Source organism: Ziziphus jujuba, chromosome 2 (assembly GCF_031755915.1).
Source record: "Ziziphus jujuba cultivar Dongzao chromosome 2, ASM3175591v1".
Lineage (NCBI taxonomy): Eukaryota > Viridiplantae > Streptophyta > Magnoliopsida > Rosales > Rhamnaceae > Ziziphus > Ziziphus jujuba.
In genome coordinates this window covers 3,106,840-3,128,536 of record NC_083380.1, presented here as the reverse complement: position 1 = coordinate 3,128,536, position 21,697 = coordinate 3,106,840, and the positions used below count along the sequence as shown (strand labels likewise).

Here is a 21,697-nt window from a genome sequence, read left to right as displayed (position 1 = left end):
ACTTGCCTAATTGGTCTGAAGGATCATGTAGCAGTAGTATTGGATGGTGAAGAAGATAATAATCATTATTATCTTCATTTTCTTGTCTTTCTAAATCAACCATCGAGGACTGCCCCCTATTGACTTCCATGCCACTTTACCCATATCTGAAAGATCTTCGTTTGAAAAAAATACTTGTAGCATTATGAATCTACACTCTTCCAGATGGGCTAAAGTGCCTCACTTTTCTCGAATTCCTGTTGATTCATTGTTGTCCAAAATTAAAGTACTTGTATCCTAATATTCAACATCTCACCTCTCTTCAACATCTATGGATAAGGAATTGTCAAGATATTTCTGACTTAGAAGGGATCAATATATGTGGGGATGTCATAAAAGCCTTCATGGTCTTACCATCCTGACTATAAGAAGTTTGATAGCTATTCCAGAATGGTTCAGCAACGTCAAAGCTTTTGCTACTATTCCAGAATGGTAAATACTATTACTACTAGTCATAGTAGTGGCAGCATAAAGCTTTTGCTCTACGCCCATTATTGGGTATCCCCTTTGTGTTTAATTTTGTCTTATAGTTAATAAAAAAAGCAGGAATGAATCAAAGTTCATTAGCTTTCGTTCCACATTAGCACTCTGCCCAAGCTTGCTCTCACACGCACTAACCGAGAGCCTCCTTGTAGCTCACCTGGGTAGCTCAGAGTGTATGCAAGCCAAAACTTCCTTTTATACTTGTTACTGTCGGTTGCTTTAGCCGACTCTCACATCATCTAGACTTCTTCACTCCGTGCTCTCATTCTTAATTTTAGATATTTTCTTCACAAATTTCAATGCTTTACTTGCCAGCCAAATATACCAAATATACTAGTTAATTCTAGAGCCTTCTAAGTCAACATGATCCTTTAGGGGATTCTTATCATCTACAAATTTTCATCCTTACGAAACATGAACTTGAGATTCTATAGCATATTTGGTAAAAGAGATGTTCTGTGAAGCTGGATTTGAAATTAAACTTTCTCTTTTTGACATTTACATTTGATGGAATTTGTTTGAACGGTATTTTGATTTAGGTGACAAAGGAAGGTAGAAATAAGTTGAATTATTTGAGTAAAAGATGGGATACTCTTGGTGGAGAAAGAAATATAAAATATGACTGATTTTTTTTTTTTTTTTTTAATGTAATTGCTATATATGTTGTGCAAGCAACAACTTCCTATTTACACAAATAAAAGGTTGGTTCATTGGCCAATTAAATCATTCATGAATGTTGTAGAAAATCAAGTTAAACTTAAATATTTATACACATGAATGTTCTAAGAAGTCAAATCAAAGTTAAACACTTACACATATTAATATTCTAGGAAATAAAGTTAAACACTTACACAAAATATCTTCATCAATCTCCATGTCTTACTTGCCACTTAAGTAGTTCTAGAAAAGTATTTATTTATTTTTAATTTCTCTTTATAAATAGGCAGCATTAATTGCAACAACATTGACCAAATTTTGGCAAATGGTCCTGAGCTTGTAAGTCAGAGAAAGCCCACGTAACAAATTTAGGATAGGGCTAAAGTGTAACGGCAAAGATAGGAACGTTTTTTTGTCAGTTTTTCACGTGCAGATTTCCTACTGAAAAGACTTCAACTCATTGACATGTTTTTACAGAGTTTTTATTTAATGATTTTCCAGAACTGATTGGAATTTTTCGTTAAAAAGAAATAACAAGGAAATTTGTTACCAAAAATTTAGTAGGTGGATGTGTAGTACAACTTTTTTTAGTACATGGGTTTGGTAAAAATTCATTTTTCCATTTTTGGCTTTTTTTGCTTTCCTATAATAACAACATCTAGCACCGAGAGAGAGAGAGAGAGAGAGAAGAATCATGAGTGGAGAGCAAAAGGTGGTGTGTGTAACAGGAGCTTCCGGTTACATTGCTTCATGGGTAGTGAAGCTCTTACTGGAACGTGGATACACTGTCAAAGCTTCTGTTCGAGAACCAAGTTTGTTTTCCTACTCTTCCATTTTTTTTTCTTTTTTTTTTTTTTAACAATTGCCTTTTTCAGATTTTAATTCTCAAAAGCGACTTTTTTAAATGGTTCTTTGAGTTCTAAATTATGGGTTTTGATTGCTGATTACTGAATTAGAAAAAAGGTAAATCCCAGAAATATATAATCTGAAGAGTAAGTTGTTGTATGTTTTCTGGTTATTGAATTTCAGCAAATGTTGATCTTGTGGTTTTGCAATTAAATCTTTAATTTGGGTGTCAGAAACAGAGAAGGAAAAAAAAAAGAAAGAAAAACCAAAAAAACAAAAACAAGAAACAAACAAACAAACAAACAATGGTTTGTTTACATCTATGGCTTTTAATCTTTGAATAAATTTTCAACTTGCCCCATGAATTTTGCATTTTTCACATATGCCCTCTAAACTTTGCAGACATGAAGACTTATGCTCGATACATATGACTACAGGCTATAGTTGCAATGTTCTTAATAGTTTAAAGGACATAGGTGACATTTACAAAGCTCAGGGGCAAATTGAAAATCAGTGCAAAGTTTAGGGGACATAGGTGCAACCCCCTCCTCCAAAAGAAAGGTCTCCTTTTGAAGTTTTCTTAATGGTGTTAGAAATTCATCCCAATTTGATGGAACTGAGGCTAGATCTGAGAGAGTTTGTAGGTTTTGGCAGCTGGTTAAAGGGTAATATGTTCTGTATGTTGAAATTGAAAGAAAGCACGTGGAAATAAATTATTCATGTTTGTTGCATATGGAATTCCAAGTGAAATCCTGAGTATATATGTCACAGATGATCCAAAGAAGACAGAACACTTGCTTTCGCTCGATGGAGCTAAGGAAAGACTGCATTTGTTTAAAGCTAATTTATTGGATGAAGGAGCTTTTGATGCTTTAGTTGATGGCTGTGAAGGTGTTTTCCATACAGCATCCCCTATACTCCTTTCAGTCAATGATCCACAGGTCAGCAATATTAGCTCTAAGATCAATTCCATCATGAAATTTGAAAACAAAGACTGCAATGCCTTACATATTTTTTTGGATTTTCGTTCACCTAGTAATAGTAGATTTATGCATTATTTTGTTGATTATCAGGCAGAACTAATTGACCCTGCAGTGAAGGGAACACTAAACGTTCTCAAATCATGTCTGAAAGTCTCTTCTATAAAGAGAGTGGTTGTAACATCTTCCTTTGCTTCAGTTGCCGCCAATGGAAAACCTCTTACTCCTGATGTGGTAGTTGATGAGACATGGTTTTCAGATGTTGCATACTGTGAGCAGCAGAAGGTGCATACTTACATGTTAAAGTGTTTTTATTATAATCTCTTTCACTGGGATATCTTACATAATAAATATATTTTTAGATACCATTTATTAGAAATTTATAGTTAATGATGTTTTTTAGTAAAAATAGGAAAAAAATTATAAATCTTTTTTAGTTCTTTTTGCTATAAGCTAGGATATGGTAAGTGAAAAGTAAAGTTTCTTTTGCATCTTTTTTCCTATATGTTCACTGTGTTATATACTCTTTTTCTTTTTCAGCTTTGGTATATAGTTTCAAAAACTTTAGCTGAAGAGGCTGCCTGGAAATTTGCAAACGAAAATAGGATTGACTTAGTCACACTACATCCAGGGCTTGTGATTGGTCCTCTCTTACAGCCAACTATGAACCTCTCTGTAGAGCCCATTCTGAAGCTTATAACTGGTACCATCTTGCAACTAATAATTTTTCTTGCATGAGCGGGGCAGAATTTTACGCCAAGCTAGAACAACTTTTCTTGGTACAGCTGATGCTAATATATATATATATATATATAGGTATTTTGACCTTTCAAGATTGTCTGAAATTTTAGGTGTTGACATTGTTGTCAACTCAAATGCCTTAATTTCCGACTAGCTTTATTAGTCCTTAAACAATATCCATAGTTGCACTTTTTTTCATCAACTGTTTTTTTTCTTTTTCTTTTTTTTTTGGCGCTTTGTTCCTTAAACTTCAATTTTTGGTGCACTTTGGTCTTTCAACTATTTTTGTTTACTTTTTTTGCAATTTTGAGTTGTTTAATGTATTTAATGCAACTTGTAGATATCTTGTGAGATTGTCTAATATTGTAATGTGATTGGTTTTTCTTGTCCTAGTAAGTGTATTGTATGCTAAAAATAGTATCGAAATCCCAAGTGCACCATAAAAAGTTTAAGAACTAAAATGCTTAACAAAAACTAAAATAAAAAAAGAAAAGAGTTTAAGAACCAAAGTACAGTTATGAGCATTGCCAATTAATAACCCAAAAATAATAATAATAATAACAACAACAACCAGGTTTCTTCCCAAAACTATTGAGTATAGAACCTAATTTTCCATTTTCGCTGGTTTTTTCTTTTCCGTTTTAATTTTTTGGTCTTTTAGGTGAAGGACGTCAAACATTCCCCAATACAGTTTATGGATTTGTTGATGTTAGAGATGTTGCTTATTCACATGTTCAAGCATTTGAAGTTCCTTCTGCCAATGGAAGATATTGTTTAGTTGAACGTGTTGCACATCTTATTGAGGCTTTGAAGATTTTAAAAGAACTCTACCCTTCCTTGAATCTTCCCGAAAAGTAAGTTTACATTTGCAAATATTATAAAGCATGCTTCTCTGCTGCATTTTTCAAAGGCAATAAGGCTTGATTTATACTGCTTATTAGTTCATGTCAGGTCATGTTAAGCATTGGGGTTCCTTTTTACATATGGGAGCCATTGAACTTTTACCTTATATGTTAAATGCCTCTAAGATGATGTTTGTCTATTTCGTTGTGCATATGTTTAACTTTTCTATGCTAAGGCTCCAACTATACTATTATACTGTCAAACTGTGTTTACCCTGCTTTGTATTCGGAACTTGAATTACTTTCCATGTATCAAATGGATAAATTGCATTAGAATAGAGAAAATGGTAACAAAAATACACACAAAGAAACACAGTTTCAATGCTTTCCCTGATTTATCGGGTTTTACAATCACCAAGCCATCTAGATGGCTTCCAACTGTTTCATGCATCATAATGTTTATTAGATTTCATTCCTCTCATGTTAGATGAAAATAGTCTATTTATTTTGGTGCTAACAATGAAAATTGCTGATATGTGATCTGAAGCAAGAAAAAAAAAAAAGTTATATTTCTCACTACTTTCAGATGTGAAGATGATAAACCCCTATCGCCAATCTACCAAGTATCCAAAGAGAAAGCAAAAAGTTTGGGTGTGAATTTCATTCCTTTGGAAGTGAGTCTTAAGGACACTGTTGAAAGCTTAAAGGAGAAGGGTTTTGTTAATGTTTAGATTGATGTCATTGAACAAGATATGTTGGAAAACAATAAAAATCAGAACACTCTTTTTTCTTTTGGTTTGCTGCACTCAATGAATACAAAAATTATTGTAAATCAACTTATTAAAATATTATTGCGCATATTCACTAGCCTCTTCAGTGGAACCTTTTGATGATTTTTGAGTGTGGTTTCTCTTTCTTTAACATCATAAATAATTTAAAGCTTTCTTTGACATAGTTTTTGCTTTTATTTCTGCTTCTAATGATTTGTAAAGAAGCCATTTTTTATTGGCTTTCGTTAAAAGTTCTCATGGAAATCTAAAGCACTTCTAGTAAACTATTCAAAAATTCCCAGAAACAACTTTTAAGATTTAAAAGCTACCTTTGGCTTCTTAGGAGCAATGCCAATAAGAGCTTTAGTATGCAAGTTTATACCATAGCATTTACATAGTATTATTATTGGATATGTTTTTAGGGTTTATTTTTGGATTATAATTAACAAACAGCAGCGTCGAATACAAAGGTCATTAGATTTTCTTCCCCATTCATTAGAAGTTTTGAATATCTTCCAAAACCAAAAATAAAATTATAAAGAAATTAAAAAGAGTGGAAAAGAAGAAGATAGATATTTGTCTAATTTCCATATATCTTGGAGGTACCAAGTTTGAATTCATATCAAGTAAAATTTTCCTCCACCAGTGTTGAATTATCATTTTTAATCTGATTGTCGTTGAACCGCCTTCCTGCCTTTTTTAGGAAATTCCAAGTACACCAATATTTGAAATTACATTCCGCATTCGAATATGCAAGCTTTTCTTGCTCTTTTTAGCATTTAAAGTGACCAAACTTTGACAAATGGTCCTCAGCTTGGGAGTGAATGAATAATGTTCCATTTAGCAAGTTGTCAAGAAAAGACTAGTGTATACGGTCCCATTTTGTCACGTGGAGTTTTCCTACTGAAAAAAACTTCAATTCATTGATAATGTGTTTTCAAGTATTGCAACACGGATGGGAATTTCGATTTAATAAGAACATTTAACAAAAATAAAATTAAAAGTTTAAATTTGTACTAATAATTAACTGGTAGAAGAACCGTAGGACAACTCTATTTTTTAGTGCATCGTATATTCTAAAAATTTATAATCAATTACATAATCATTACTTTTCTTTCCCATTATAACAACATATGGAGAAGATATTTTGGACACACTTCGATAAAAGGGTCGAGAGCAGATCAAAGCTCAGAGAGAGAGAGAGAGAGTCAGTGCAAAAGTTGGTGTGTGCAGCAGGAGCTTCAGGTTGCATAAGCTTCATGGGTGGTGAAGCTCTTATAACAACGTGGATACACTGTCAAATCTTCTGTTCGAGAACTAAGTTGGATTTCTACTCTTCCCCTTCCTCTTTTAATTGCCTTGTTCAGATTTATATTAAATGGTTTTTTATATGGCTTTTAATGTTTTGATTTTTGTTTACTGAAAGAAAAAAAGGTAAAATCCAGGTTATAGACTCTGGAGAGCTAGATTTTGCATGTATGTGTTCTGGTTGTTGAATTTCACGAAATGTTGGTCTTGTGATTTTGTAGTTAAATCCTTGTTCTGGGTTTATCTCCTTTTGAAGGTTTTCGTAATGCCATTAGAAATTTGTCCCAATTTGATGGTTTGATGGAAGTGAGGCTTGAATTGAGTTAGGTTTTTGCTTTTGATAGCTTGTCAAAATGATATAATGTTCAGTACGTTGAAACAGTAAGAAAGCACATGGAAATAAATTGTTCTGGTTTATTTGCATATGGAATCTGAGTGAAACTTCTAATTCTGTATATGAATGTCATGCTCACAGATGATCCACATAAGACAGAACGCTTGCTTTTGCTGTTTGGAGCTTAGGAAATACTACATTTGTTTAAAGCTGATTTATTGGACGAATGAGCTTTTGGTGCTTTAATTGATGGCTGTGAAGGCATCTTCCACATGGCATCCTCTGTAGTCCATTCAGTCAATGATACAGGTTAATAATATTAGCTCTACTATCAATTCCATTTCTGCAAATAATGTAGCAGACTTCCTACTGTAGACCATTGGCTGCTGGAACCTAATTTTCCATTTCTGCTATGTTCTTCTTTTGGGTGCAAGAGCTCAAACATTCCCCATTTTCGTTTATATATTTGTTGAAGTTCGAGATGTTGCATATGCATATATTCAAGCATACGAAGCTCCTTCTGCCATGGAAGATATTGTTTAGTTGGAACTGTTGCACACTTTATTGAGGTTGTGAAGATTTTGAAAGAATTCTACCTTTCCTTGAAGCTACCTGAAAAAGAAGTTTTCATTTGCGAGTATTAAAAAGCATGCTTATGCGGCATTTTGCAAAAGCATTTTTAAAAAGTAGCTCTATCTTGTCCTTTTTCCTTTCCTTTCTCCACTGAGAGTATCCCACAATATCTTTCAATAAATATCTTAAGTGGTATTAGAGCCTGGTTAGATCATAAACTGGGCGTAGTTATTTTCACTCACCATGGCCGAGAACACCTTCTGCACAATTCTAGTTCCAGTCTTTAGCAGTGAAAACTACGATTTTTGGTCTATAAAAATGACCAGTTATTTTAGATTTCAAAAATTATTATGGGGTATTGTGTGAGGACTACACTATTCCTGCTGATATTACCATTCTTGATGAGAATCAACAAAAAGATTCCCATGCTTTGTTTGTTCTGCAACAAGCGGTGGCAGATGAAATTTTTCCAGGGATTATGGGAGTTACAATAGCAAAGGAGGCATGGGATAAGCTATAGGAGGAGTTTCAAGGCAACGTTAAAGTACGTGCCCTAAAACTACAGATTCTGAAAAGAGATTTTGAAAATTTAAAAATAAAAGATAATGAGACCGTTAAAGGTTATTACTCAAGAATAAAAAAACTAGTTAATCAAATGAGAGCCTATAGGGAGAATATTTCTGAAAAGAAAGTAGAAAAAATTTTAATTAGTTGCACAGAAAAATATGATACAATTATTACTGCTATAGAAGAATCAAAGGATAATGAAAATTTAACAGCAATAGAATTAATGGGCTCTCTAGAAGCATATGAGAAAAGACTAAATAGGCAGAATGAAAATTCTTTGGAAAACGCCTTTCAATCTAAAATAAAAAAGAGGTCTCAAAATATTAAAGATGGCTGGAGAAAACCACGAGAAAATTCTAGAAATAGCACATATCCTACTTGTGATATTTGCAAATAAAAAAAGTCATTTGGAAAAAGACGGTTGATTTAAAGGAAAACCACAGTGCAAAGTCTCTAGAAAATTTGGGCACGTAGAAAAAGATTGTCGCTTTAAATTCCATCAGTGTGTTTTTGTCGATGCTGAGGCTCCAGGTATACTAATCTACTGTCTAACCGTGTTGCCTCTGGTGTTTATTCAGAACTTTGCATAACTTTCCATGTATAAAAGGGATAAAATAGCATTAAAAGATTGAAAGATAATGAGACACAAAAATACACACAGAAACTCAGTTTCAATTCTTTCATGCTTTATCAGGTTTTTCAATCACCAAGCAATCAAGATGGTTTCCAATTGTTTGTTGCCAAATGATTTCATGCTTCATCATGATTTATATTTGATTTCTTTCCTCCTATATGAGATCAAAATTGCCTATCTATTTTAGCACTTCCAACAAAATATGCTGATATGTGATAAACTCTGAAGTACCCAAAAAAAAAAAAAAAAAAAAAAAAAAAAACCATTTTTCATTACTTTCAGGTGTCAAGATGACAAGCCCTTCATACCAATCTACAGAAGTATCCAGGGAGAAAGCAAAAAGTTTGGGTATGAATTTCGTTCCTAGGGAAGTGAGTCTTAAGGACACCGTTGAAAGCCTAAAGGCGAATGGTTTTGTTAGTGTTATATATTATTGTATTTGAACAAGATATGATGGAAAACGACAACAAACAGAACATATCTTGTTTTGTTACCCCAATTTTCCATAATTTGTTAACACTTAGGTAATTTGAAGTTTTGAACCTGTTCCCTTCAAATTATTTCATTTGGGTCAAATATTGTTTATCATTTTGCTGCTTTTAAATTTGTCAGTAACAGTGGGAGACCCTCATCATCTACAAGTTTTCATCCCTATGGAACATGAACTTGAGATTCTATAGCATATTTTGTAAAGGAGATGTTCTATGAAGCTGGATATAAAATTACTCTTGCTCTTTTTGACATTTACACTGACCAAACTTTGGCAAATGGTCCTGAGCTTGGAAGTGACAGATAGTCCACGTAACAAATTTAGAAAAGGACTATGTGTAACAGCAAAGATAGGAACCTTTTTTGCCATTTTGTCACGTGGAAATTGCCTACGGATAAGACTTCAATTCATTGATATGTTTTTAAAGATTTTTTATTCAATGATACTCCAATACTGATTGGTATTTTTCTCTAAAAAGAAATAACAAAAAGGAAATGAAAAAGGAAAATTCGTACCAAAAATTTAGTAGGTGATCTGTAGTACAACTTTTCTTAGTACATTGGGTTGGTAGGTCATTTTTCCCATTTCTGGCTTTCATTGCTTTCCTATAAGTACAACTCCTAGCACAGAGAGAGAAAGAGAGAGAGAGAGAGAGATAATCATGAGTGAAGGAGAGCAAAAGGTGGTGTGTGTAACAGGAGCTTCTGGTTACATAGCTTCGTGGGTGGTGAAGCTCTTATTGGAGCGTGGATACACTGTCAAAGCTTCTGTTCGAGACCCAAGTCTGTTTCCCCACTCTTCCTTTTTTTATTTTTTTTATTTGTTTGTAAACTGCCTTATTCAGATTTTTTTTCTCAAAGGCCACTTATGTAAATGGTACACTGAGTTCCAAATTATGGGTTTTGATTGTTGTTTACTGAGATATATAAAGGTAAATCCCTGAATATGGAATCTGAAGAGCAAGCTGTTGTATGAATGTGTTCTGGTTATTGAATTTCCGGAAATGTTAGTCTTGTGGTTTTGTAGTTAAATCTTTAATTTTGGTGTTAGAAACAGAGAAAACCCAAAAACCATACAGACAAAAAAGGGTTATTTACATCTACACCTCTGATCCTTGTATCAATTTTCAATTTGACCCAAGAACCTTGCATCTGTTACACCCCTAAACTTTGCAGAAATTCACACTTATGCCCCCATACATATGACTATTGGCTATAGTTGCATAGTTTTTAAAAGTTTGGGGGACATGAGTGACAATTATAGAGTTCAGAGCAAATTGCACATCGGTACAAAGTTTTGGTGACATAGGTGCAAACCCAACTTCCCCCCAACCCAAAAAAAAAAAAAGAGGGTCCCTTTTTGAAGGTTTTCTTAGTACTATTAGAAATTCATCCCAATTTGATGGAATTGAGGCTAGAATTGAATGATGTTGTAGGTTTGGTAGCTTGTCAAAGGGTATAATGTTCTGTATATTGAAATACAAAGAAAGCACCAGGATATAAATTGTTCATGTTTGTTGCATATGAAATCTCAATTGAACTCCTACTTCTGAATACGTATGTCACAGATGATCCAACGAAGACAGAACACTTGCTTTCACTCGATGGAGCTAAGGAAAGACTACATTTGTTTAAAGCTGATTTATTGGTTGAGGGGGCTTTTGATGCTTTAGTTGATGGCTGTAAAGGCGTTTTCCATATAGCATCCCCTGTAATCCTTTCAGTCAATGATCCACAGGTTAATAATATTTCTCTACCATCAATTCCATCATGAAATTTTGAAAACGAAGACTGCAGTTCCTTTACATCATTTTCTCGGATTTTGGTTCACCCAATAATAGTAGATTTATGCATTATTTTGTTGATTTCCAGGCAGAACTAATTGACCCTGCAGTGAAGGGAACACTAAACGTTCTCAAATCATGTGTAAAAGTCCCTTCTATAAAGAGAGTGGTTTTAACATCTTCCTTGGCTTCAGTTGCCGTCAATGGAAGACCTCTGAGCCCTGATGTGGTAGTTGATGAGACATGGTTTTCAGACGTTGTATATTGTGAGCAGCAGAAGGTGCATACTTACATGTTAAAGTCTAATTTATTTTTATTTATTTTTAATCTCTTTCCAAGTTTCTTGTTAATTTATTTCATTTTGATATTTTACATAAACCTTTTTTTTATATATATATATATATATATACCATTTATCAGAAATTTATAGTCAATGATGATTTTAGTGAAAATAGGATAGAAGATAAATCTTGTATCATTGTATTTAGATCTCCTTTTTAGTTCCTTTTGCTCTTAGCTAGGATATGGTAAGTGAAAAGTAAAGTGACTTATGCATCAGTTTTCCTATATGTTCACTGTTTTAAACTAGGATATGGTAAGTGAAAAGTAAAGTGACTTATGCATCAGTTTTCCTATATGTTCACTGTTTTAAATATACCTTTTCTTTTTCAGCTTTGGTATATGGTTTCAAAAACTTTAGCTGAAGAAGCTGCTTGGAAATTTGCAAAGGAAAATAGGATTGACTTAGTCACACTGCATCCAGGGCCTGTGATTGGTCCTCTCTTACAGCCAACTATTAATTTCTCTGTAGAGGCTTTGCTAAAGGATATAACCGGTACCATCTTGCAACTGATCCTTCTTATTCCATGATTGATGCAGCATTTGATGTGAAACTAGATCCACTTTTCTTGATACAGCTGATATATATAGATACTCTATCCTTTCAAGAGTGCCTGAAGCTTAAGACGTTGGCATTGATGTCAACTATGTAGCTTGATCTCCCACCACTTAATAAATGTATGATAAAAACAAAAAAAGTTATTAGCTATATTAGACCTTGGACTATATTCATAGTTGCACTTTTTTCCCTAAACTATATATACATATATATATATATATTTGGCACTTTGGTCCTTAAACTTTAATCTTTGGTGCACTTTGATCTTTCAGCTATTTTTGTCTACTTATTAGCACTTTTGAGATGTTTAATGTACTTGATGCAAAATGTAGGAATCTAGTGAGGTTGTTGTCATTGTTTTCCTTGTTCTGGTAAGTGTGTTGTAAGACTAAAAGTAGTTTTAAGGACCAAAGTGCACCATCAAAGGCTTCAGGACTAAAATGCCAATATGAAAAAAATAAATAAATTGAGAACCAAAGTGCAACTATGAGCATAGCCAATTAATAACCCAAAAAATATAATAATGGTAATAACTGGAAGGCTTCCTACTCAAAACGATTGACTATGGATCCTAATTTTCCATTCTGGTGCTTTTAAAAAGGTACGGGAGCTCAAACATTCCCCAATGCAGTTTACGGATTTGTTGATGTTAGAGATGTTGCTTATTCCCATGTTCAAGCATTTGAAGTTCCTTCTGCCAGTGGAAGATATTGTTTAGTTGAACGTGTTGCACACCTTATTGAGGCTTTCAAGATTTTAAAAGAACTGTACCCTTCCTTGAACGTTCCTGAAAAGTAAGTGTACATTCGTAAATATTATAAAGCATGCTTCTCTGCTGCATTTTCTAAAAGCAATCAGGCTTGATCTATATTGCTCATTAGCTCATGTCAAGTCATGTTAAGCATTGGGGTTCCTTTTTAAATAATGGGAGCTTCTGAACTTTTACTTTACATGGTAATGCCTCTAAGATGATGTATGTCTATTTGGTTGTGCTTACGTTTAGCTTTTCTATGCTAAGGCACCAAGTATACTAATCTACTGTCAGACCATGTTTCCCCTGATTTGTATTCAGAACTTGCATTACTTTCAATTTTTTAAATGGATAAATAGCATTAGAGTAGATTAAGATAATGGAACACAAAAATACACGAGAAACACAGTTTTAATGCTTTCCCTGATTTATCAGGTTTTCAATTACCAAGCAGTCTATATGGTTTCCAACTGTTTCATGCTTCATCATAATGTTTATTAGATTTCATGCCTCTCATATTAGATCAAAATAGTCTATATTTATTTTGATGCTTACAATGAAATTTGCTGACATGTGATAAACCCTGAAGCACAAAAAAAAAAATTATGTTTTTCATTACTTCCAGGTGTGAAGATGACAACCCCCTGTTGCCAATCTATCAAGTATCCAAGGAGAAAGCAAAAAGTTTGGGTGTGAATTTCATTCCTTTTGAAGTGAGTCTTAAGGACACTGTTGAAAGCCTAAAGGAGAAAGGTTTTTTTTTAATGTGTTTAGATTGATGTCTTTGATCAAGATATGTTGGAAAACAATAACACACAGACCATATCTTGTTTTGATACTCCAGTTTTCTGTAATTTGTTAACGGTTAGGTAATTTCAACAGGCACCTTAGCATCCTTGTTGATCTGAAGTTATTTCATTGGGTCCAATATTCTTTATAATTTAGCAGCGGTTAAGTTACTAACAGTGGGAGGTCTTATTATCTATAAGTTGTGTGCAAATCACTGTGGGAAATAACAACTTCGTAGATGTTTTCATCCATGTGGAACTTGATTTTAGCCCCATGAATGCCAGTGGAAACTAAGAAGTTTCTTCATATTAGCTTCACCATATGGATGACATAATGAACTGAACTTCCAACTTTTAAGGAAAAATCCAAATGCATCAAGTACTTGAAATTCTGCTTACTTAAAAATATGAGGGATTATTGTACATGCTTAATATTAAATCACTTTATCTCTAAAGCTACAAAAGAGCAGGTCCAACAATGTATAGCAAGCTTGTTTGTTTGGAGTATATTTCTAACAATAATATAACCAATGATTCGGCTTTGCCAACAGCACTTCTATCAACCTTGGAAATCCTTTGGCTTCGAGACTTGCCTTATTGGTGGAAAGTTCATGTAGTAGTAGTACTGGATGGTGAAGAAGATGATAGTTGTTGTTTAGCTTCATTTTCTTTTCTTGCTGAATTAACCATTGAGGACTACCCCAGATTGACTTCCAAGTGGCTTTATCCATATCTGAAAGATCTTGGGTTGGAAAACACTTACTTGATCCTTTCGACATCTCACCTCTCTTGAACATCTATGGATTAAGAATTGACAAGATATTGTTGACTTGAATGGGATTAATATATACGGGAAGGTCTTAAAAGCCTTCATTGTCTCTATTTTTGAGAGCTTCAATAATTGGAAACTCTACCAGTTGGGCTTCAACACATTACCACTCTACAAGATCTTATTTTTTGTGACTATAAGAATTTGATGGCTATTCCAGAATGGTTCAGCAACCTCAAATCACTCAAACAAGTTGAAATTTCCAAACATGAAAAATTGACATTCCTACCTTAAGAAATCTATCAGCTCACCACTTTGCAATTGCTTACTATTTCTTAGAGGTCAATCTTATCTCGAAGATGTCGAAGGGGAACAGGGGAGGATTGGCATAAGGTTGCTTACTTTCAGAAGTTGATTTTGGATTCAACAGATTCTACCGTTCATCATTCTCAACCATCTACTTCTGGTGATGCATTATAACTCCATGCATGCATATGCAATGTCTTCCTTTTTTTTTTTTTTTTTTCCCCCGGTATAGAACCTGGTTGGAAAAGATATTTAAGAATTTTGGATGATCGGCAGCTGCATTTGTGCAACAATAAATTCTCTAATAATGATAATAAATCGGTAAGTACTAGTACTACCGCTGATCATCAACGGCCAACATAATCCACCTAATATAACCCAATAGAATAGAATTTTATACATATACAATCAAACTTAATGCTTTCTCTACAAGAAACTTTATGATAATTCTCAAATATGGTTTCTCTTTCTTTAATATCATATATAGTTTCGTGTGTGAGTTTATACTATGGCATATAATAGACACTAATCATATAATAATTTAAATCCATATTTTTTTCAAATTCTCAAAAATCAATTTAAATCAATAATATGAAAACCATATAAATTCCATATATAATTAATTCATATAATTGTGCACAATAATTAAATAATAACCATAGCAATAATTAAAATAAATCAAAACCACAATTTCTCTAAATTCCCAAATATATTCTTTTGGCACCAAAACATATATTAAAAAATTATAAATTGGCAATACAATTCTAGATAGAAATTCTCATAATATCAAACGCATAAACATATTTTTGAAATATTCAATTATGAAATATTCCAACAAATTAATTTAATAATTAATAATTTCAATTTCAATTTCATAAAATTCTTTAGATCAAAATATTTCTGAATATATAAATATTTTGATTCACTCAATTGAGCATCAAATTTCCAAATATAAATGTACTAAATATTTATCACATAGAATATCAATTTCAAATATTCAATTAATACAAAATATTCACAAATTTTATTCCCGAAATTAATTTGAAGGTGGATCACTCACCTCGAGCATGCAATCCAACCAAGATCCTCTATAGGATCAATTCTACAGCTTACACGTGCTCCTAAAACAACAATATTACAGAGGATCAAATAAATTAATATTTTATTCGGATAAATAATACCCGGTACCTGGGGGTTTAACACAAACGGTGTCTAAAATTTGTAAATAAGATATCAACAAAAAGCTAAAGGGATGAGGAATACATTACCGATGTCCGTTGGACTCAATTTGATCGGCAGGGACTGGCAGAATGGACAAAAAGTTTCAACCGAACTTCAACTTGTCATATCTCCCAAACGACAAGGAATTGAGCTAAATGGACCTCAAAATCAAGCTCTGGAGGTCCAAAATAGGTGGAAATGAGTATCAATTTGGCCGGGTGGTAGCCGGATCGCCGACGGAGCCAATCTTGTCGTCGTCGGCAACAAAGCCCGATCCGGCCACATCCAACGATGGTTGACCACCATTTTCCGACTGTTGGCCGGAATCTTCCCCCTCTTCCTCCCCATCAGGTGCGTGTGGCTTTATATGATCGAAAAAAAGAGAAACGGGGTGAAGCCGAGAGGGAGAAGGAAGGAAGAAGGAAGAAGAAGAAGAAGAAAAGAAAAGAAAAAGAAAAAGAAAGAAATTTTCATGGGTGTTTCCCCACGTGAGAAAAAAAGAAATTTTTTTTAAAATAATAATAATATTAATAAAATAATAAATAAATAATATTAAGATAATATAGTATTTAATATGGTTGACATGTGGCATCTCCTCATTGTAACACATGGCACCCTTTACACATGTGGCATACTGTTTATATATTTAAAAATAATATTAAAATAATACTGTATTTGAAAAACTTTACAGGTCCATAACTTTTCAACAAAATATCCAAATCAGGTATACCGCTAGTTTACGGACTCGTATCGATAAGTTATTCACATTCGTACATGAGTCAAAGCTCATATCCCAAAAATAAAAATCAACCCGGTACCCTTGGACAATTTGGACCTCAACTTGTTTTGCTCATAACTTTCAAACCGTAGCTTCATTTTTTACGTGCTACTACTTTATGAACTCGTGCCAACGTGTACTTCGTAACGGGACCTCGGTCAATGTGAAATTCCACCGAAAGCAAAAGTCAACATTTGACCCCTTCTCGGTCAATGATGGTCAAACCTGGTCAACCTTGGTCAAATTTGAGAATTTTCCGGTGTACTTCAAGACAGGGTGTTACAATACTAGTAGTCTTGTTACTTTGGATATAAGCAGTAATTATATGCGTGGAACAATTCCACTCGGTTTTAGCGAACTACCAAATTTGCAGTTTTTATATCTGGGTGACAATTTTCTCTCACAAAGTTGTCATCAATTGTCTAGGGGATGATGGGAGAAGATAGACATCCTTGACTTCAGATGGAATAATCTGCATGGGAAACTTCCTGCCTCCATTGGAAACCTGACATTTCTCAGTCACTTAGATCTTAATTGCAATAGTCTTGACGGTGGGATTCCAAGCTCTATTGGAAAACTTTGCAATTTGATTTCCTTATATATGTCTGGTAATTACATCAACGAAACCTTACCAAAATTCCTTGAAGGAGCAGAAATTTGCCTTTCTAGGAGGCCACTGACTAGTCTGCAGTCTTGGACTTCTCACGCAATCACTTGGTTGGTAGTTCACCAGAATGGTTGGGTCAACTTGAGAATCTTGTAGCACATTATTTATCCTATAATTCTCTAAATGGTCAAATCCCAGCTTCCTTCAGATCACTCCAAAATCGTTATGGGAGGCCACTACCAAATCCGCAATACTTGTACTTGTCAGACAATCAATTGGTTGGTAAACTACCAAAGTTGCTAGCTCAGCTCGAGAATCTTCTTGAGCTTGACTTGTTCAATAACTCTCTATATGGTCCCATCCCAACTTCTTTTGGAATATTACAGCAAAATCTTACTATTCTGCTTCTAGGAGAGAATGAGGTAAATGGGACCCTCCCTGAAAGTTTGGAACAGCTTTCTGAGTTGGTATCTTTGATGTTTCATCCAATCAATTGACAGGTATAGTTACTGAAGCGCATTTTTTAAAGCTAAAAAAGCTATTAGATTTGGATCTATCTTCAAACTCTTTCACCTTGGATGTCAAATCCGATCGGGTTCTTCCATTCCAGGTCTTTTCTCTTGCAATGAGTTCCTGCCATTTGGGTCCTTTGTCATTTCCGACTTGGCTGAAGTCACAAAAGCAGGTCTACGATGTGGATTTCTCAAATGCTAGCATTTCTTGCTCCATACCTTACTGGTTTCGGGAATTTTCTTCTTCATTGTCACTATTGAATCTTTCTTTTAATCAACTAACAGGTCAACTATAAAGTCCACTAAAGTTTGGTTCACAAATTTTGTTAATGGGATACGTACCAGGTGCAATAGTTGATTTCAGCTCAAATAATTTCAGTGGGTCCATTCCTATTCTAAGTGGCAACTTTGACTTACTTGATATATCCAAAGATAAATTTTCTGGTAATATTTCAAATAAATGGAATATTACCGATGCTACATTTTCTTTCCTTTCTGTTGCTGAGGACCAATTAAATGGAGAAATCCCTGCTTGGAACATTGTTCCTACACTTAAAGTCATTGATCTTTCCAATAACAACTTAATAGGAAGTATTCCATCAAGCATTGGAAATTGTGTTCATCTCTCTGTAATAACCACTTGTTTGGAACCATTCCTACATTCTTGGGTCAATTAAGTTGGCTTGAAACATTGCATCTCAATGACAACAAGCTGTATGGACAGTTCCCATCATCATTGCAAAACTTATCGAGTTTGGAGACCCTAAATCTTGGAAACAACAGATTAAATGGTAGAATTCCACCATTGATTGGGAAAGGATTTGAAAGTCTAAGAATTCTTATCTTGAGGTCTAATTCATTTTTAGGAGAACTTCCGGCTCTGTTATCAAATTTAAGTTCACTACAAGTCCTGGATCTAGCAGAAAATCAGTTGACAGGTAGTATTCCAGCTAGCTTTGGACATTTCAAAGGTACGTCACAAGCCTAAATCATTAACCGTTATCTATTGTATTAGGCTCGTAACTATGTATATACTTTGGTTGGCAAATACTATGAAAGTTTTGTTGTAAACATGAAAGGCCAACTTCAAAGATACACCAAGACCCTCTCTCTTGTAACCATGCTAGACCTTTCAGGGAATAACTTGAGTGGAGATCTTCCTACAGAGATGACAAATTTGTTTGGTTTGGTCATTCTCAACTTGTCAAGAAACCATTTCACTGGTCACATTCCCAAAAGCATTTCAAAGCTGAAGCAATTGTCTTCTCTTGATCTGTTGGATTTTAGAACAAAAAACACAGCAAAAACGAAAGAGAAAGAAGCTTAAATTGGTGTGTTCTGGACACCCTCGTTCATTATGGATATGGCATATAACCACAAATTTTCAAAAATAGTAAACCACCTAATTTTCACCTACTACTGCGATAATCATATTGCCAAAAGACAAGTCATATTTTGGCTACCTAATACAATAGTGTTTTTATCAAAAACTGAAAGTACAGTAACTAATCATTACAAAGTAACTTATGACAGCAACAAAAGTGACATTACACTAACACTCCTCCTTAGCACTTTTGCTGGAAACATTAAGATCATTTCTTAGTGTTTCAAACCTGTTTCTTGGCAAAACTTTCTTCAAAATATCAGCAAGCTAGACCTCAGAACTGCAATGAACCAGCTTCACTTCACCATTTCTTTCAGCTTCTCTCACAGCATGATATTTGAATGGAATATGCTTTGTTCTTCTATGTTGACCTGGATTTTCAGCAATGGAAATTGCAGACTTGTTATCATAGTATATTGTGGTAGCTTCTTCTTGCCTTTCATTTAAATCAACAAGCAACTTCCTTGGCCATAAAGCTTGATTTGAAGCAGCTGCAGCAGCAATATATTCAGCTTCAGCTGTGGATTGAGCAACTGAACCCTGTTTTTGTGAGCTCCATGAAAAAAGACCTGAACCAAGAGAAAATAAGTACCCTGAAGTACTTTTTGAATTCTCCATGTTTCCAGCCCAATCACTATCAACATAGCCCATCAACTTGCCTTCTTCTTGCTTCAAAAACCAAACACCATAGTCTATGGTGCCTCTAATGTACCTTAGCACTCTTTTAGCTACAGAATAATGCATATGTGAATGAGCATGCATAAATCTGGAAAGCAAACTCACAGAAAATATAATGTCAAGTCTAGAAGCACATAAATACAGCAAACTTCCAATAAGGCTTCTATAGGTTGAAACTTCAATCTTGGCAGCACCATCTTCAAGTTCAAATTTTTGATTGTAAACCATTGGAGTGTCAGTTGGATTACACTTCTCCATGTCAAACTTTTTGAGTAGTTCCACAGCATACTTCTTTTAGGATAAGAAAATGCCATGACTAAATTGATATATCTCCATGCCAAGAAAGTAGTTCATCACTCCTAAATCTGACATTTCAAACACCTTTTGCATTTCAGATTTAAACTCCAACACACTTTGTGAATCTCCTCCTGTAACAAACAAGTCATCAACATATAGAGAAACAATCAATTTTTCATCATTTGAACCTGACTTCACGTATAAAGTAGGCTCATTCTCACTCCTTTTAAATCTTTTTCCAACAAGGTGTGAGTCAATTCTGCTATACCAAGTTTTGGGAGCTTGTTTCAAGCCAGAAAGAGCCTTATGCAATTTATAAACTTTGTCTTCCTTTCCTTGAACAACAAAGCCTTCAGGTTGTTCAATATATACTTCTTCCTCTAGGTAACCATTTAGAAATGCAGATTTCACATCTAAATGGTAAGCTTTCCAGCCCTTTTGAGCGGCAAGTGCTAGTAAAATTCTAATTGTTTCATGCCTTGCAATTGGTGCAAACATATCTCCATAATCAATACCAGGTTGCTGCACAAAACCTTTAACTACCAATCTTACTTTATGCTTATTTATTGTACCATCATCATTGACCTTGGTCCTAAAGACCCATTTCACTCCAATGGCCTTTTTGCCTTGGGGTTTGTTCACCAATTCCTAAGTTTTGTTTTTGCCAATCATATTGATTTCCGTTTTCATGGCCTCTCTCCATGTCTCGAACTGATTTGCGTCATTGAAAGTAATTGGATCACACAATGCTAGGTTACATCTTTGATATTCAACAGTCAAGGGTCTTGTACCTCGAACATCAGATAGAGGTCTTATAGCTCGGACATCGGACAGGGATCTTGTATCTCAGACATCGGACAGGGGTCTTGTAGCTCGGACATCGGACAGGAGTCTTGTATCTCGGACATTGGACAGGGGTCTTGTATCTTGGACATTGGACAGGAGTCTTGTATCTTGGACATCGGACATGGGTCTTATAGCTTGGACATCGGATAGGGGTCTTGTATCTCGGACATCGAACAGGGGTCTTATAGCTCGGACATTGGACAGGAGTCTTGTATCTCAGACATCAAACAGGGGTCTTATAGCTCGAACATCGGATAAGAGTCTTGTATCTCGGACATTAGACAGGGGTCTTGTATCTAGGACACTTCTTTCGGATGCATCAGTGAAGGGTCTTGTACCTCGGATGCTTATTCCAGATGCATCAGTCAAAGGTCTTGTACCTCAGATGCTTATCTCGGATGCATCAGTCAGAGGTCTTATACCTCGGATGCTTTTCTCATATACATCAGTCAAGGATCTTGTACCTCGGATTCCAACAGCATCTTCATCATTTAAATCATTCTCCTCCTGAATCTCGTCATGTTCTTCGATAAACTTCTTTTCTGAGGCTTGAACTTCACTTTTTTCCCAATTCCAAACAGTAGCTTCATCAACTTTAACATTCCTACTAACAATTAGCTTGTTAGTTTTCAAATGATATACTCTGTACCCTTTTGTTATGCTGCTATAACCAACAAAAATTCCCATATCAGCTTTTTGATCCAACTTGTCTCTCTTAATTTCAGGAAAATGTGTATAACAAATGCTCCTGAATATCTTCAAATGCTCCACGGTAGGCTTGATCCCATACCACACCTCATATGGAGTTTTAAACT

General features: G+C 34.5%; 2 protein-coding genes across 5 annotated transcripts; both read left to right on the top strand.

The window, feature by feature from the left end:
• The first annotated feature begins 1,716 nt into the window (after window positions 1-1,716).
• On the top strand, window positions 1,717-13,589 carry LOC107407531 (phenylacetaldehyde reductase). Of its 4 annotated transcripts, XM_060814102.1 has the most exons (12): window positions 1,717-1,991; window positions 2,797-2,966; window positions 3,099-3,290; window positions 3,546-3,708; window positions 4,414-4,600; window positions 5,175-5,262; window positions 9,914-10,046; window positions 10,832-11,001; window positions 11,136-11,327; window positions 11,720-11,882; window positions 12,547-12,739; window positions 13,322-13,589. In XM_060814102.1, exons 1-12 carry the CDS (start codon window positions 1,874-1,876, stop codon window positions 13,473-13,475), a joined length of 1,923 nt encoding a protein of 640 aa, XP_060670085.1. In that variant the 5' UTR covers window positions 1,717-1,873; the 3' UTR covers window positions 13,476-13,589. The 4 variants fall into 4 exon arrangements, with proteins under 4 accessions (XP_060670085.1, XP_060670084.1, XP_060670083.1 ...); XM_060814100.1 differs by lacking the exons at window positions 1,717-1,991; window positions 2,797-2,966; window positions 3,099-3,290; ... (1 more) ...; window positions 4,414-4,600; window positions 5,175-5,262 and adding exons at window positions 5,321-6,679; window positions 7,142-7,309 and having other exon boundaries at window positions 9,057-10,046; XM_048474435.2 differs by lacking the exons at window positions 1,717-1,991; window positions 2,797-2,966; window positions 3,099-3,290; ... (1 more) ...; window positions 4,414-4,600; window positions 5,175-5,262 and adding an exon at window positions 8,558-8,671 and having other exon boundaries at window positions 9,057-10,046.
• Window positions 13,590-17,348: 3,759 nt separating this feature from the next.
• On the top strand, window positions 17,349-19,004 carry LOC132800548 (LRR receptor-like serine/threonine-protein kinase FLS2). The gene is made up of 4 exons (XM_060814490.1): window positions 17,349-17,421; window positions 17,666-17,903; window positions 18,266-18,648; window positions 18,757-19,004. The coding sequence occupies exons 1-4, from the start codon at window positions 17,349-17,351 to the stop codon at window positions 19,002-19,004; spliced, it is 942 nt and encodes a 313-aa protein (XP_060670473.1).
• Window positions 19,005-21,697: the final 2,693 nt, after the last annotated feature.

Bases quoted from the DNA above. Each gene is read 5' to 3' on its own strand.
- LOC107407531 (XM_060814102.1), top strand. From the start codon at position 1,874: ATGAGTGGAGAGCAAAAGGTGGTGTGTGTAACAGGAGCTTCCGGTTAC. The intron at 1,992-2,796 runs GTTTGTTTTCCT...TATATGTCACAG, and splicing joins AGCTTCTGTTCGAGAACCAA to ATGATCCAAAGAAGACAGAA. The intron at 11,328-11,719 runs GTGCATACTTAC...TTTCTTTTTCAG, and splicing joins TATATTGTGAGCAGCAGAAG to CTTTGGTATATGGTTTCAAA.
- LOC132800548 (XM_060814490.1), top strand. From the start codon at position 17,349: ATGGTCAAATCCCAGCTTCCTTCAGATCACTCCAAAATCGTTATGGGA. The intron at 17,904-18,265 runs GTTTCGGGAATT...ACAACTTAATAG, and splicing joins TCTTGCTCCATACCTTACTG to GAAGTATTCCATCAAGCATT. The intron at 18,649-18,756 runs GTACGTCACAAG...TAAACATGAAAG, and splicing joins TAGCTTTGGACATTTCAAAG to GCCAACTTCAAAGATACACC.